The 18,212-nt window shown below is 36.7% G+C and overlaps 1 protein-coding gene across 1 annotated transcript in view; it reads right to left on the reverse strand.

Annotated features, from left to right (window-relative positions):
- Positions 1-17,370, reverse strand: part of TMEM182 (transmembrane protein 182) — an 89,182-nt gene extending 71,812 nt beyond the window's left edge. Inside the window, exons 1-3 of the mRNA XM_001371414.4 lie at positions 17,005-17,370; positions 16,644-16,743; positions 13,793-13,891 (exon numbers count right to left, since the gene is read on the reverse strand). Of these exons, the coding sequence (XP_001371451.1) occupies positions 13,793-13,891; positions 16,644-16,743; positions 17,005-17,136 (331 nt within the window). The 5' untranslated portion in view covers positions 17,137-17,370. The remainder of the gene's footprint in view (positions 1-13,792; positions 13,892-16,643; positions 16,744-17,004) is intronic.
- Between the last annotated feature and the right edge of the window lie 842 nt (positions 17,371-18,212).

Genomic DNA, 18,212 nt, shown 5'->3' on the forward strand with positions numbered 1-18,212 from the left:
ATGATTAAGTGATTTGCCCAGGATTTCACAGCTGGGAAGTGTCTGTCAAATTTGAACTCAGGTCCTGCTGACTCCAACTCTGGCACTCTATCTACTGTGCTACCTAACTGCTGGTCAAAGAATTTTTTTTGTCTGTTTCCTATGTGTAAACCAAACCTAATCTGAAAAATAATGTGGTATGAAACGACATATAGTTTATAAAAAGGTGACTTTCTAAAAGCTCATTGATTTAGAGTTAGAATCAACCTTTAAGATCATCCAATGCTATCTTCTCCAGTTACAGATGAGGGAATTAAAAGGCTAAGGAAGGTTAAATGGCCAGCCCTAGGTCAAACAGGCAATAAACTACAGAGATGGGAATCAAATCTAGATCCTATGAGCCCAGCTCCATTATGCTTCCTGCCAGATGATGCTTTTTCCCTTTCACAAATGTTTATTTTGTTTTCAGAATGTCTCCATTATCACAGGTGGTTGGGTTCCCAGGGTAATCCAGAATGCTGCTGAAACTCTGGCTTTTGCATTAAAATAGCAGCAAAAGATGCAGCTGCAATAAATAGGCATTAAAAAGGATTGAAAATAAAATGAAGAAATAATGACTGTGTGAGGATGTGGGTTAGTGGCTGACTCTCTGAGTTTCTCTAGCTTGTTCCGGGAGCCCTCCATCATGAAAGATGCCTCTTTCTTGTGGTCTTCCTTTGTTTGATGAATCTCCTTTTGCTACCTCCATTTCAGAAAATACCTTTATCAGCCTTGTTGACTTCTTAGCTGGTTGAGCTCTTTACTCTGTGGCTTCTTTTCCATCCCTCCACCCTCCCCTTTATCACCCCCCCCAACCCTTTTTCAATTCCTACAGTCTTCATCCATTAAGAAGTAAACTTCCTGTGAGTAGGGACTGACTTTCTTTTAAATGGTATTTGTATTCCCAGAACTTAGCACTAGGCCTGGTAAATAGTAAAGCTTAATAAATGCTTTATCTAGCCTCTGTTCTAATGCCAGTGTTTGGTCAAAGGCTAGTTTAACTAGAATGAAATGAAAAGGAAGATGAAGTCTTACGTAGAGCTTCTTAGGGGTATTATATTTGGGACATTTTCAAGGATTTTAAAAGTAGATGATACCAGTTCCCATTATGTCTATGTTCTTGTCAAAATGTATAGCTTTTCTTTTCCTTCTTCAAAATAACAATAGCACAATATTCTCTCATGCCTTTCAGTTTTGACTGAGGTCACTTTGGGGGCTCACAGATCGAAAAGGTGAGATTTAAACCTCTTCTTTTTTCCCTTAAAACTTCTCATTCCTGGTCAATTATTTCAGGAAAATTCCTCTCCCCCCTCTCTCTCTCTCTCTCTCTCTCTCTCTCTCTCTCTCTCTCTCTCTCTCTCTCTCTCTCTCTTTCTCTCTCTCTCTCTCTCTCTCTGTCTCTCTCTCTCTCTCTTTCTCTCTCTCTCTCTCTCTCTCTCTCTCTCTCTCTTTCTCTCTCTCTCTCTCTCTCTCTCTCTCTCTCTCTCTCTCTCTCTGTCTCTGTCTCTCTGTCTCTGTCTCTCTCTCTCTTTCTCTCTCTCTCTCTCTCTCTCAGATTGCCTGAAGTAAAGGATCAGCACAGAGAAAAAACTGAAAGTGAAGTATATTCATGATTTCCTTGTGATGAGAGGTGGCAAGAGGGATTTGGCAAGGAAAAGGGACTGGACTAGGCAGTTCTCTTAGTCATGTTGCCTTGCCCTTTGATGATGGCAGAGACATTAAAAGAGAGGTTGATAGAGAAGGAAGTACACAAATGTCCATTTGTAAATTACCTGTCTTGGTATTGGTATTGGTATCTTGGTATTGGTACCTACCTAGGGACCCCAATATTATGTATTCATTGAATATTACAATATCATTCCCTATCCTCATCATGTCTCACACATTATTTTGATTCTATTGATCTAAATGGAAAAAGTTAGAGAACATTTTGCCTTTTAATAATTCTCGTTTTGCAGTATTTTAAGGTTTTATAAAGTATCCTCAACAACCTTATGAGACAAGTAATAAAATTATTATTAATTAGTTTTAGAGTTGGAAGACCATTGGGGCAGCTAGACGGCTCAGTAGATAGAGAGCCAGGCCCAGAGATGGAAGTACCTAGATTCAAATGAGGCCTCAGACACTTTCTAGCTGTGTGACCATGGGCAAATCATTTGACTCCAACTGCCTAGCCCTTACTTCTCTTCTGCTCTGGAACTGATACTTACTATCAACTATAAGACAAAAGGTAAGGGTTTAACAATTTTTTTTTTAATTAAAAATTGGATGGCCTGGATTCAAGTCCTACTTCTTATACTTAATGACTCTATGACCGTGGGCAAATGAATTAACTTTTCTCTCAATTAATCCTAGTTACCAATCTTTAAAATAAATGTATGGATAGACTAAATGGCCTCTGAGGCCTTTCCAACTCTCGGTTTGGGATTATATTTTACAGATATTAAAATCAGGCAGCAAGCCCTGACTCAAACTTTGCTGGAAAGAACCTGGGGACAATTTTAGTCCAAATCTTTCATTTTAGAAATGAGGAAATTGAGGTCAAGGAGATTAGGAATTAGATTATTCCATAGTGATAGAATAAACAAATAGTAGTCTGTCAATAAATGGTATAAAATAGTGTATATCTTATAGGTATAATTCAAAAGGAGGACAAGGGGATGGATATGTACCTCTCTGCCAGTAAAGGTGCACATTTCCTGGCTTTACAGTCAATGGTAGGTTTTATCACTCCTACTTCCACTTGGAACTTACCCAAGGTCATACTAGGTATCTTGATTCTAAGAACAGTACTGTGCTCTTTGCAGGACCCCAGAAATCTCCCAAATTCATCTTCAAAGATTTATTCAAAGGAATTAATTCCCTCTATTTAATCAATCAATAAATATGTAGTAACTTTACTACAATAAATACGTATTAAGGTACTGTGTTACACACTGGACATACAAAAGGAGGCAAAAGACTGTCCCAAAGAAGCTTACCACCCAACAAGGGAGACAACATGCAAACAAACATATACAAAGAAAGGGATAAATAGGAAATGATTACAGAGGGGAGGTACTAGAATTAAGAGGTAGGAGAAGGCTTCCCAAAGAAGCTGACATTTTAGCTGGGACTCAAAGGAAGCTAGGGAGGGCCGTGGGTCAACTGGAGAAGGGAGAGCATTTCAAGCATGGGGGACAGCCAGAGAAAATACCCAAAGTCAAGAGATAAAATGTCTTGTTCATGGAAAATCTATAAAGCCAAGTGTCACTGTATCAAAAAATATATGTCAGGGATATTTTATTCCAAAGTGACATGATAGGGGGCAGCTGGGTGGTTCAATGGATTGAGAGTCAGACCTAGAGATGGGAGGTCCTAGGTTCAAATGTGGCCTCAGACACTTCCTAACTTTGTGACCCTGGACAAGTCACTTAACCCCCATTGCCTAGCCCTTACCACTCTTCTACTTTGGAACCAATACATGGTATTGATTCCAAGATAGAAGATAAGGGTTTAAAAAAAAGTGACATGATAAGCAAAAAGTAGCATGTCAAAAATGGTACAAAATAGTGTAAATCATGTAGATAAAATTGGAAAAGAAGGCAAGGGGATGAATACCATAACAATATAGGATGTACCTTTCTGCCAGGGGAGGGTCACATTTCCTAGCTTCAGTCACTGCTAAGTTTTGCTCACCGCCAATACCAACCCCCTCCTCACTTTTTGAACTGCAGCTGCAACATTTACACTACTTTTATACTATTTATTGACACGCTACTATTTGTGTATCATGTCACTCTGGAATGAAATGTCCTAAAAAAATATCCCTGACATATTTTTTTGAGCTAGCAACCCTTGGCTTCCTGGTTCTCTCGGTTATATAGTTTCTTGTTTTCAGTCTTGTCCTACTCTTTGTGACCCCATTTGGGATTTTCTTAGCAAATATACTGGAGTGGTTTGCCATTTCCTTCTCCAGTTCATTTTACAGATGAGGAAACTGAGGCAATCAGTGTTAAGTGACTCGCCCAAAGTCACACAACTAGTCTGTGTCTGAGGCTGGATTTGAACTCAAGAAGAAGAGTCTTCCTGGCTTCGGTCCCAGGGCTCTACACACTGTGCCGTTTAGTTCCCCTGCTAGTTCTCTGAGTCTCCTATACACAGAGAAAATGCTTTTGAAACCAGTAGGAAGAGTCACACCGCACTCTCTTTCACAGGAAGCATTTGCCTACCATTAGCAGGCACTGTTATTGTAAACTGCCAATCAATCCTGAGAGGCACATGGTGCTTTCAAGAATGAACGTGCAGAGAACATAAAATAACAGCAACTGTAAAAAGGATTTTATAAAATTACAGTTTTGAAGCTGCAACCTATAACTGTAAAAAGTTGATCACGCCAGCATGAGTGATGATGTGAGAAAACTTAGAATGCCACTCTGTGAGTGACACACAAAATTGAACACTGAAATTAAGCCCAGGCTAGAAACACATATAACAAGCCAGTGAACAACCAAGGATTGATACTGCCGTTGTATAAGCCTGGAAGTATGACAACATCTATATAATGCCAAACATCTGGATAAACAGCAAGCAGTTCAGTCTATCATCCAGATGTTTCTAACCACCCAGATATTGGATGTTCTGTAAACAAAACATCTGGATGACGGACTGAATTTTTCACTTTCTATCTGAACATTTCTGTGTTGTGTATACACAATTTGTTTCTACAGTCAAAGCATAACAAAAGGTTGCTGAGATGTCTTGTGAATTTAAGGAATGTACACTTTGAATTCAGCATGCATCCACAGATAATCTTCATAAATAAAAAGCAGCTTTTCCCAAAGTGATCTGATTTGCCCATGAAGACAACTTTAAGTTCACCAACACGCTGATGCAATCCTGTGCAATCCTCTGATGTGTCACTTTCTATTTGGATTGGATTTGTGATTGGATTGGTATGGTGAGTTGTCTTCTTGAATACAGTTCAGCAACTTTTAGTGTGAAAGAACCTGAAGCACTGAAAAATTAAGTGACTTGCCCCAAGTCACACATCGAGGTGGATCAGTGGATAGAGGGCTAGGCCTGAAGTCAAGAGGCCTGGGTTCAAATCTGGATTCAAATGCTTCCTAGTTGTGTTACTGGTATCTCATATAAAATAGAATACTTTTAGTAGAGATACTAATTTAATTTTTACATTACCCTGAGCAAGTCACTTAATCCCAATTTCCTATTCCTTACTGTTCTTCTGTGTTGGAACTAATACTTGTATTAATTGAAAACAGAAGGTTAGGGTTTTGAAAAGAAAAGGTAGGTTTCTGAGGTGAGACTTGAACCCATGACTTCCTGATTCATAGGATAGGCTGACTTTCTATCCATTAATCCACAGATACCACTATTAGTCACTTCAATAACTTGAAATGCATTACATTTAGAATCTAATTTAATTTAATTTAAATTATCATATCCTTTGGTGCTTCTCCCAACACATAATATCTTGCTTGAGTTTAATTGGTAGAAAAAAAGTTGTTTTTTTAAATAACTATTTTAGTTATTGAACATAGATTTATAGAGTTAGAAGAGATCTTGAAGATCACCTAATCTATTCCCTATCTAAAGCATAAATCCTTCCTTGAGCATTCCTAAGGAGAGATCAGTTACTTTTTTTTTTTAAACCCTTACCTTCCATCTTAGAATCAATACTGTGGATTGGTTCTAAGGCAGAAGAGAAGTAAGGGCTAGGCAATGGGGGTCAAGAGACTTGCCCAGGGTCATACAGCTAAGAAGTGTCTGAGACAAAGTTTTAACCCAGGACCTCCCATCTCTGGGTCTGAATCAATCCACTGAGTCATCTAGTTGCCCCCCAGTTATTTCTTAAAAGCTAAGGAAATTAGTCTCTCTAAAAGTAACCCATTCAAATTTAAACAGTTCTGATTGTCGAGAAGCTCCTCCTCATTTGTTGAGCAATACTTCTCTATACCTGTAAGCCCAAAATTATAATTCCCACAATAATAATGATAATTGACCATAACAATAATAAGAATATAGTTAGCATTTATGACACCTACTGGGTACCAGGCCCCATGCTAAGCTCTTTATAAATATGTTCCTTTTTAAACCTCACAACAACCCTGAGAGGTTAGTATTATTATTATTATTCCTGTTTTATAGTTGAGGAAACTGAGGCAAACAGAGGTTAAGTGACTTGTTTAAGCTATTAAGTGTCTGAGGCCCAACTTGAACTCAGGTCTTCTGAACTCCAGGCCCAGCACTTTGCTCTCCAACAAAAAAGCAGTTAAATAACTTACCTACAGTCATACAGGGCAGAGTCACATGCTGAAATTATAGCCTGTGAGATGAAGTTTAATTCCCTTTCCACTCTTCCATAAGGAGATACATCATTCCCATCTTGTATTTGTAATCAGTCAACAAGCATTTATTAAATGCTTACTAAGTACAAAGCACTAGAGATAAGGAGGGAAAAAAATCCCTGCCCTCAAGAAGCTTATGTTCTAATGTAAAAGCATGTAAATAAATTACTGGGTTCAGAATTGAGAGAGAGAAAGGACGGGTAGAGAAATACACAGAGAGAACAAGTGGAGGAAAAACAGAGCTATAAACAGAGAGAAAGAGAGAGGGAGGGAGAGAAACAAAGAGTGGGTAAAGAAAAACAGAAAAAAGATAAGGAGAGAGAAAAGTCGGTGAAGAAAAACAGAGAAAGAAGAAAACAGATATAAAGAGAGAGAGGAAGGGAAAAAGGGAGTGGAGAAAACAGTATGTGGTTGAAGAAAAAAGATATAAAAGGAAAGAAGTGAGATAGAGAAAGATGAAGAGAGAGAAAAAGAGGGAGGGTGAGAGAAAATGACAAAAAATTCAAAGAAGAGAAAGAGAATGTAGAGAAAAACATATAAAGAGAAGGAGAGAGAGAGTGACTGTAGGAGGTGGGAGAGGAGAGAGACAGAGAGATAGAGAGAGACAGAGAGATAGACAGAGAGAGACAGAGAGAAAGAGAGAGGGGGGAGGAGGAAAAGAAGGAGGAAGAGGCTGAGAGAGAACAGGCATGATAAAGCAAAAAAAAAAAAAGGAGTTGGTTTCTAGCACTGGCTCTGCCATTTATAAGCTGTCACACTGAGTGTTTTACTTAACTTTTTTTCCAGCCTCAGTCTCCTCCTCTGTAAAAAGAAGAAATTGGACTAGATCTCTAATATACCTTCCAGTTCTAAAATGCTATGATTCATTCCAAAATAATTGTTCCAGAATAGAGTAGGATACTGTTATTTTTAGCCTGTTTCAATACTAGGGAACTGAAGCATATTATTTGCACAAACTAGGGAGGACACAATGGCATTCTGCAAATAATTTGCCATGCTTATGTACTCTCATTTTTGCAAATAATCCCTTTCCCTTTGCCAATAAGTCAGCCCATACATAATGTTCTCAAAAGGGAACATACAACTCACAGAGCGAATATGTACCTAAGTAATACAGCACAAGATTATTCGTGTTGTGACATTATTTAAGAGTAACAAGAATCACAGAACAATATTTAATTCCAATTAGACAGCACAGTTTTAGATGTCCTTTACGAGCTAAAGTGAAAAACAAATCAAACACGACCAAAACATAAGGTCAGATGTCTGGGTACGTGATGGCAAAAAGAATAAAGTCAACCTCTGCAATTATTTTTCAGGTAGGGTTCTGTTGTCACAACAAAACGTTCTTCCCTTCTCAGCACTCCTGAGAGTTCTGAATATGGATTTGATGAAGTTGCTGTAAGTGATGAAGGAGTTACTTACGTGTGTGCCAGAGATGAGTCTGATTATAAAAAATGTGGAATATAGTTTTGTCATTAGATCCAAAAAATGACATAGTAATTATACGTGGAGCTACATAATAATTCTAAGTATAATTGCAGTGCAATTTCTTCTGACATGTATTTACTATCCATCTACACTATAATTATTATGCATGGATTATGTTACCTTGTTTTTCACACTCCCCACTATTTCTTTTAGGTAAAGAGCCCCCCCCCCATATAGAGACTTTTATTCTGACTGTAAACGCCACACAATACCTCTCCTGTACATAGACCTCAACAAATTATTAATTATAATATTAATAATCATAATAAAAAATAATAGCCAACTCTCTTGGAGTTACAACCCTTCATTACTTTAGAGTTCATTTATAAAAAGGAGACTGGCAAGCAAGTGGTATCTTTTTTTAATAATAGAAAAAGCATTTGCCCTATTCTTCCCCAAGACATTTTTCCTCTCATTAGCGAGAGAGTTCACACCATGACTAAGTTCATAGAAGTAGGTTCTAATTGGGGTGTGTGAGGAAATTTCACGTGCTCCCACAATAGGGTGGGGAATCAACCTCCATATATTTGAACAGCAGGTATATATAGCTCCTCATACTAAGGCTATGGAGGAAGGGAAAAAATATAGAATTCTGTGATGAGGCAAAAAATAGAGCTTTATAGATCACTTTCTTTCCCCTTTTAGTCTGTTCTTATGACTACATTGGGCACCTAGGTGGTGTTATGGATAGAATGCCAGACCTAGCGTCAGGAAGACTCAGTTCATATCTGGCCTCAGACACTGGCTGTGTGACGGTCTCAACTGTGGGCAAATCACTTCACCCTATTTGCCTCAGTTTCCTCATCTATCAAATGAACATGAGAAGGAAAGAGGAAACCATTCCAGTATCTTTGCCAAGAAAATCCCAAATGCGCTAATGAAGGGTCAGATGGGTGAGGTTCTGCTAAATTGTGGTACTATGATGGCAGAAAATATCTATCTTTCTGGGAGAGAATTTTTCCCACCCATTAAGGAGAGGAACTAATATAGTACAGAAAAAATATTAGATGGCATTAAGAACATAGACAAACAGATAGATAGATAGATAGATAGATAGATAGATAGATAGATAGATAGATAGATAGATAGATAGATAGATAGATAGATGGATGGATGGATGGATGGATGGATGGATGGATGGATGGATGGATGGATGGATACATAGATTAGATAGACAGATAGGTAAATAGAGAGATAGAGAGATAGATAGATAGATAGATAGATAGATAGATGGATAGAGAGATAGATAGATAGAGAGAGAGAGATAGATAGATAGATAGATAGATAGATAGATAGATAGATAGAAGGATAGATACTGATGGATAGACAGAGACTGATAGACAGACCAGTAGATAGATACTGATGGATAGACAGATAGACAGACAAATAGAGAGATAGATGGATACTAATGGACAGACAGACAGATAAATACATACATACATACATACATACATACTGATGGATAGACAGAGACTGATAGACAGAGAGACAGACAGATCGGTAAATAGATACTGATGGATAGAGAGATAAATAGAGAGATAGATGAATACTAATGGATAAACAGACAGATAGATAGATAGATAGATAGATAGATAGATAGATAGATAGATAGATGGATAGAGAGATAGATAGATAGAGAGAGAGAGAGAGAGAGATAGATAGATAGAAGGATAGATACTGATGGATAGACAGAGACTGATAGACAGACCAGTAGATAGATACTGATGGATAGACAGATAGACAGACAAATAGAGAGATAGATGGATACTAATGGACAGACAGACAGATAAATACATACATACATACATACATACATACATACATACATACTGATGGATAGACAGAGACTGATAGACAGAGAGACAGACAGATCGGTAAATAGATACTGATGGATAGAGAGATAAATAGAGAGATAGATGAATACTAATGGATAAACAGACAGACAGATAGATAGATAGATAGATAGATAGATAGATAGATAGATAGATAGATAGATAAATGGATAGAAGGGTGAACAGATGGAGAGACAGAAATTTAGATAGATGATAGATAGATAGATAGATAGATAGATAGATGGATGGATGGATGGATAGATAGATAGATAGATAGATAGATAGATAGATAGATAGATAGATAGATAGATAGATAGATGGATGGATGGATGGATGGATGGATGGATAGATAGATAGATAGATAGATAGATAGATAGATAGATAGATAGATAGATAGATAGATAGATAGAATGAAAATAGCAGTGAGTATAAGATTCAGTAATTATGCAATATTTTGGCAAATCATTTAATATATGAGCCACAGTATCCTTGACTGTGCACCAAGATCTGACCAGACTATATCTCACAATGATTGTTGTGGTAATCAAATGAAATCTTGTATATGAAACCACAAAGTGGTAGAGAGCTATTTGTTGTTGTTATTTAGTCATTTCAGTCACATCCAGCTCCCCATGACCCCTTTTGGGGTTTTCTTGGCAAAGATATTATAATGGTTTGCCATTTCCTTCTCTAGCTCGTTTGACATTTTCTTGGCAAAGATATTATAATGGTTTGCCATTTCCTCCTCCAGCTCTTTTGACAGATGAGGAAATTAAATCAATCAGGGTCAAATGACTTGCTCAGGGTCATACATCTAGTAAGTGTCTAAGGCCATATTTGAACTCATGAAGATAAGCCATTCTGAGTCCAAATCTAATGCTATATTCACTGTGCCACCTAGTTGCTTTGAGAGCTATGTCATCCTCATTATGCCATAGAACAATTTATAGATATTAGTAGATGTATGACTTTGGGTAAATTATTCTGATGCCTAGAAATGATTTCAGGAGCCTTCTGTGGCTTTCTGGAAAGACAAGGTAGGGATAAAGGAAAGCTGGCATGATCCAGGGGAAAGTGTACTGTAATAGTGGTCAAAGCACTTGGGTTCAAATCTTGGCCAGAACACTATTTTTTTTTACTTGTGTTATTTTTGCTTTCACAACATTTCTTACATATTTTCCTTTCTCTTCACACAGCCATCATCCTCATTCAGGCACCTTTATCCTAGACTAATAAAAATAAATTCAATTTGGTTTCCTTTTCCCAAGTCTCTTCCCCACTCCAATTCATTCTCTACTCACCATTCAACAGCAACACCACCATCCTCCCTCATTCAATAACCTCTAGTAAAAAGTTTACCTTCAGGATCAAATAAAAATGCTGTTTATCATTGAAAACTCTACAAAACCTGATTTCTTTTAACCTCTATTGTCTTTTTCAGCTCCACTTCCCCCCACAAACTCCTAGAATCTAACTCTGCTGACCTCTTTGTCACTTTTCACACACTCCATCTACTGCCTTTGCACTGGCAGGTTCCCCAGCTCTAGCCTGCTCTCCCTCCGTCACCTCTTAGTTTCCCTGACTTCCTTAAAATCTAAGATCAAATTTGACCTTTGCCTTTTAGTTTGAGTGAATTCTGTTCTGATAACACCTTCTATTTACTATGTTTATAAATACATATATGTTACATATACCTAGTTATTTAGTTGTTTCTATGTTTTAGTTATTTCTATATGTTTTTCTCTTCTACAATATAATGTGAACTATTTGAGGGCAGTTATTATTGTTACCTTTCTTTTTATTCACAAAACTTACAGTACAGTGCCAATCACACAGAAAACACTTGATAAAATGATTGCTGACTGATTATAACCTGAGGTAAATCCCATAAGCTCCCAGGTCTCATTAGTAAAATGAAGAGGTTGGACTAAATGACCTCTTGTTCCCTTCCATCTCTCAATCCATTTCCCTGTGGTTCCAGAACTCCATTCCCTACCATAACCTAATTTATAGAGATATACTATTCCGGCAGTCATGGAGCAGGACAGAGATGTCTTTTTGTTTAAGGGTAAAAAATATAATATCGAAAAAGGGCAAAGGAAAGATGAGGGTCTAAGTTATTTTAATTCCTCTGTTTTCCATAACAGGGGACTTGCCAGCTCTATGAGTCCTTATTTTACTAGTAATTGCATTAACTTTATAATTTATGTTTCTCTCCCTGAACTTTTAAACCAAAGATCTCTCAGTTTTCCATCAAGACAAGAGTTATCTGTACGATTATCTACGTTCAATAACTAGGGTGGCAGAGCAAACAAAAAACGTTAATAAATCCATCCACATGCACAACATGACTACTTAATGTAGTGGCCTTGGAGGACTGTACCTTCAACTGTTTTACTTTCTGTTTAGGCCTTTATACAATTACCCAAGTAAGTCAGGTTCCAAAGCTTGCTTAGATGAGTTACTTTTGATATTTTGGCCTACCCAGTGATTAATTTATGCCAGTGGTAAAAGGTTTATATTCTTCAAAACTTTGTGTGCAACTCTTGAAGCAAGTATGAGGGGGAAAAAAGAATTGTCATTAAGTATTGAATCAATGCTGTCATTAAATGCAATATTACCTCCTTTAAAAGGCCTAAAGTGATATTATAGTATGGAAACAAAAATGATTTTACATACAAATGAATAAATGGATACATAATATAAACATCTGTCAAGTCTATTCAGCTTAAAAATGAATTAGGCATTAAAATTTTGAAAATAAAAATATTTTGGCCTTCATTGATGACACTGGTGAATTCTGACTCTTACTCTTGGTCAGACTGACCACCCTTGATTTATGTATTGGTTCAATCAGGTTGACAGTGTAAGAGACCTATGAAGTTTCTAGGCTTTCTCTAAAACTCACCAAATGAGATTAAGTAGACACAAAGTAAGTTACATAAGTATGTCTTCTAGTTAATTATTCTGAGAATCTATTTGGATAAATTATTCTGCTTATACCAATCTTGCAGACAAGACAGAAAAACATCATTTTCATGAGTAGTCAAATAACCAATTTTAAAATAAATTTTAAAACTTGATATTTTTATTAAATGAGTCATCTTAATTTTGAGAAGATTTGTAGGTTGTCCTTAAAACTGTATTTTTTAGAGAAATCATTTTTCCTACTGTTAAAGCCTTTTTAAAGAATTTTGATATCAGAAAATTATACTAAATATAAGAAAGAGAGAGGGAAGTAGGGAGGGAGGGAGGAAGAAAGAAAGGAAGGAAGGAGGGAAGGAGGTAGGAGGAAGAGAGGGAAGGAAGGAAGGAAGGAAGGAAGGAAGGAAGGAAGGAAGGAAGGAAGGAAGGAAGGAAGGAAGGAAGGAAGGAAGGAAGGAAGGAAGGAAGGAAGGAAGGAAGGAAGGAAGGAAGGAAGGAAGGAAGGAAGGAAGGATACTATTAGCTTTAAAGTCATAGGATCACAGCTTTAGAGCTAGAAGAGGCCTCAGAGATCATTCTAATGTCCTTATTTTACAGATGAGGAAATGAGGTTCATCAAGGGGATGTATTTTGTCCAAGGTCACTCAGGGATTAAGTGGCAGAGAATATTTGAGCCAAGGTCTTCTTTTTCTGTAACCTAGTTCTTTCCACAGAATATCAGAAGACCAAGGAATCTGTTAAATATCATTCCATAGTTATACAAGAGGACCCTTATCTGTGGTATTGCTTTCTAGGTTTAGTTTTCTGATTTCAGTTATCTAAAGTCAATATGAAACTCTGGAAGTCTGCCATCACTTCTACTTCTCCTTTTATTTTTTGTAGATTTTGGGAGGGGGGTTGTGCAGTTAGGAGGTCATGGAGCACCAGGCTGGGGGGCAGGAGCAAGGAGAGAGAGCACACATACATGGGAGTTATTAGGTGTTCACAATAGATCTTGGGATGTATGTCACATGGAAATGGGGGTTTCTTGTATTTCTAAGTTTGTGATTTCTCTCCAAAGGAAGAAAATGCTTAACTTCAAATCATTTAGTGATTTTAAAAAATTAATCACAATCTTTGCCATCCAGGTCTAGGTAATTATTCTTTAAAACAAGCATTTTGAGAAAGTGAAGTACTTACTGACAGCAGAGTCGTAGGAGGTCGAATTGTGTTCATCTCTCAAGAAGGGATATGGGGAGAGGTAAGCATGTGTACAGTTCTTAGATGGTGACTGATTGGCTAGAAATGAATAGAAATGTTTTAAAAACTTTGTTATTAAGAAGATGAGATGTTCTTGTCTATAAAAAAAAAGAGTGCTTTTAGGGTACATAAGAATTGGGATTAAACAAAGGAGACAATTAAAGCAATTATCCAGGAAATCCTAGATGCAAACAAACTCACAGCTACTACTATTTGGAGGGGAAAGAGAGATGGAAGAATGTTTCATCTAGATTTCAGCATTATTTGCTCAATGTTATTTTAAATCTTTAATTCTTAAGATTTATTTTAACTCTTAAATTCTTTAAAAAATCTTAAATTCACAATGTCCAAATCTGAACATCTTTCCCCTCAACTCCTCACTTGTTTTTAGCTTTCCTTTTACTGTCAAGGGTTCCACCATCTTCTTAGTCACCTAGAATGAACCTGGGCCTTATCTTTAGCTCCTTTCCCTCTCCAGTCCCACAACACCCCCCCCCAAATCCAGTGACTTGTCAAGACCCTTTGGTTTCACCTTGATAACATCTCTTATACCTCAGACTTCTTCCTTCTGACCCTGCCTTCCCCCTGGAGCTAGCCCTCCTCACTGTATGCCTCCTGTAATACCCTGCTGGTAGACTTCCCTACCTAAACTTCCTCTCCAGTTCAATTTATCCTTCACTAAACTGTCAGATTGATTTTCCTAAAATGCAGGTATATCCAGGTCACACACACACACACACACACACACACACACACACACACACACACACACACACACACACACACACAAACCACCATCACCTCTTCAATAAACTACAATTCATTGAAGGTAAATTTGGAGAACCTGTAATTCTCCCTCTTTTTTTTCTGGGGCAAATCTAAAATCCTCTAAGCGTTTTCAATACCCTTCATAACCCATGGCTCATTCCTACCTTTCCAGTTTTCTTTTTGCTTATTCCCTTCTAGTGGCACTCGCTTTCTTGCTATTCCTCCCATATGACACTCAATCTCCTGACTCTGAGAATTTCCAGTTATTGTCAGTCATATCTAGAATGATGTCCCTCCTTTTATTGTTGCTGTTTCTTGGGCTCCCTTCAAGTCACAACTACAATCCCATTTTTTCCAAGAAACCTTTCCCAATCTTCTTTAATCTTAATATTTTATTTGAACATAGCTGTTTACCTGTTGCCATTCCTATTAGACTGAGCCTCCTGAGATGAGGGATTGTTTGGGGTAATTTTTCTTCATATGCTGAGTGCTTAGCAAAGAACCATTTACATAGTAGGCATACTAGATAAATTACTATTTCCTTAAATCTTAGATGAATTAGTATTGCAATCAGCTAGGCAATTGTTCCACTGGACATATTCTTCAAAATGGAGACAAATCTTTCTATTATCATCAACAATATAGAAAATCTTAACTATCCAGAACTGGACTAATGAAACTTTCACTTTATATAATTTTTTTGGTCTCCATTTGTAGAGAAATGATGATGTTGAAAAGAAAAATATCTCCTATTGCATGTTTGTTATTTGCTTGTCTATAAAAGACAACTTACAAGGATGAATTTATGATCTGAAAACCTAAAGATTTCACTAAACATTTCCTCTAAAAATATGATAGGACCAACATTTACTACTAAGGGAAATACCATCATCAAATATAAAATATAATTCTATTTTCATCTCTTAAGTACAAAACAGATAGCTCTCTCCAAATTCAACTTGTCTTTGTCAAAGGCAAAAAAAAAAATTGGACTTCGTAGAAGTCCAAATATAGCATACTAACCAATTTACCTTTATCCATATTACTTTTTCAAAATACTCAAATTTTCATAAAGTCTCTTAAAGTCAGCTTCACTCTTTTTATTCAAACTTATTTGTTTGTACTCTTATGGAAACCATCTTGCCTTTCCCCCTAATAAATTAAGATGCTAAAATGTTCAGTGATTCTAGCCTTAATTACAAATTCCACAAGTTTGCTTGGTATGGACATAACTTCCCTTGCTGTACATCAAAAGGTTTATTATTATAGATATAGCAAGAGAAGCTCTCAATCATAATCAGGAAAAATAACATTTTAAGTGACTATTTTTACTTTGATGCCAGCTATCTTTAATGTAAATTTATTTCTGAGTTCATATAAATTACATGAAATACATGAGGGGAAAAGTCTTATTAATGGTAGTCTGTCTAACTGTAGGGCCAAGAAAATATCCTATGTACATTTCAAAACTATGCTTAAATTAAAGGAAATGTGTCCATCTGCATATGCAACATAAGTTCAAAGAAAGTTTCATGTTTCTATTAATATTCTATATATAAGGTTTACCACATATACATAACCAAAATTTCAGAGATCTGGATGAAAAAAATTAGAAGCTCCCTTCTAGAATTTCCAAAGTTAAAAGGTTTTAAAGGGCTATAATTAAAAGTTGGGTGATTTTCAAGATAACGTTAATAACAGTTCAGATGGTGGTAGGGAGAAGAAAGCTAAATTGCCTGTGGTTGGATGGTAACTCTAAGATATTAAGTATCACATTAAGTACTTACTAACAGCCCACTTTGACACATACACCACCATCACCAAACACACACATACATCCCCCCCCAAGTAATCATTTTCCAAATAATCATACTTCCCAAAGAAAAGAAATTATCCCCCAAAGTACTGGAAATGCAACTACTTGAGAAGCTATGATAACTCAGTGAAATGTTTACATAGCTCAGCATTAAAGTTGTTCAATTTTTTAAATAACAGAAAAAAGATAAAATTAAATCTCACTTACTGTACCAGAATTTCCAAATGTTGGCTGTGTTTTCCTCAGCAACACCACTAAACCAACATCTCCAAAAGAAACCTTCATGGTGGAAAGTGACATTCTCTATCTGCCCAGAACACAAGAAAACATATTATTGGTTAAAGGGTAACCAACACAGTCACATTCAGCCCTTTAGAAAAAAGAAGAAAATATTTCTAATGCTGACTGATAAACATATATTTATATCATCACATCATCTCTTGACTGTAGGAATTCAAGCATTAGATCCACTATTCTCTGATTTCCATGGATTGTTCACCCACAAAAGGAGGGGAAAGATATACTAGAGACTACAGGATAAATCATTATTCTGAAGAAGAAAACGCACATTATGTTCACCTGAACATTTCCCAACTTCAGTCACAAGCAGCCAATAATCTGAACCAAAAGCCACCAAAAAAAGCAAAACTCCTAGAGCACCAAAAAGAGCTCCAAAAAAGATTGCAATATTCCGTTTCATTGTTAAGCCACTGGTTTTAATTTTTTTTAATGTTTTTAAAAGTCCTTTACAATAAGAACTATATGCTGATGCCCAATAAGACAGGAGCAATACACTAAAGGAGAAGAAAGAGGTATTTCCACCCCCAAGGAAGCACAATCTACTTGAAGAGTGTCTCTTTTCTTGTCTTTGGTCACTTTTCTCCTATACTCTCGGTTGACTTTTTCCTCTCCTCTGGGCAGACTCCAGTCTGGCAGCTGAGAATGACCAGCTATTTTAAGACATTAATTGAGGAGCATCTCGGGGGAAGGGGGGGTGGGTGGGATAGTGAGGATCGTAAGTGATCAAAAATAGTTGACCTTGCCCTGACTATCTAGTGTCAGGCACTATCTCAGATTATCATTATTGAAACTGATTCATCCATAAAGCATAGACAGAAGAAGAATTGGATGCAAAGCAATAGGTATGACCATCTTTTAAAGAAAAAAAAATCTTTACTCAACAAGCCTTTCTAATTTTAAAATCGTCACTATGAGCTGAATGGTAGCCCAGAAGACATTTGAGAAGTTCATCGAAGATGAATAAATCACAGTTACAAATTGCAAAGACCTATCCTGGTACACATTATCTGACCTTTAAAATAACTTATAATTAATTTCTTGCTTATTTAGAGACATCCTTTCTTATGAAAAGTATTTGCACAGCAAATGATTCTAAAACAAATACCAGTAGTTATTTTGTAGATATTTAGATATGCTCAATATAGGTTTATATATGTATCTTAAAAGTAAAAACTCTATGCAAGGCAACAGATTTTTCTAGTTTTAAAAGAGGCATGGCTTTTAAATTACTTACAAGGGGGTAGCAGAGTGGCAGAGTGGATAAGAGAGCCAGGCCCAGAGTCAGGAGGACCTGGGTTCAAATTTGATCTCAGATACTTCCTAGGTATATGACCCTGGGCAAGTCATTTTTTTTTCATTTCTCCTTTTTGTATTTCATTAATTAATTTAGAATTAAATAATTTAGAATATTTTTCCATGTTTACATGCATGACTCATGTTGTTTCCTTCCCCCCTCCCAGAGCCAACAAGCAAGTC

The sequence above is a fragment of the Monodelphis domestica genome, chromosome 8 (genome assembly GCF_027887165.1).
Source record: "Monodelphis domestica isolate mMonDom1 chromosome 8, mMonDom1.pri, whole genome shotgun sequence".
In the NCBI taxonomy this organism is placed as follows: Eukaryota; Metazoa; Chordata; class Mammalia; order Didelphimorphia; family Didelphidae; genus Monodelphis; species Monodelphis domestica.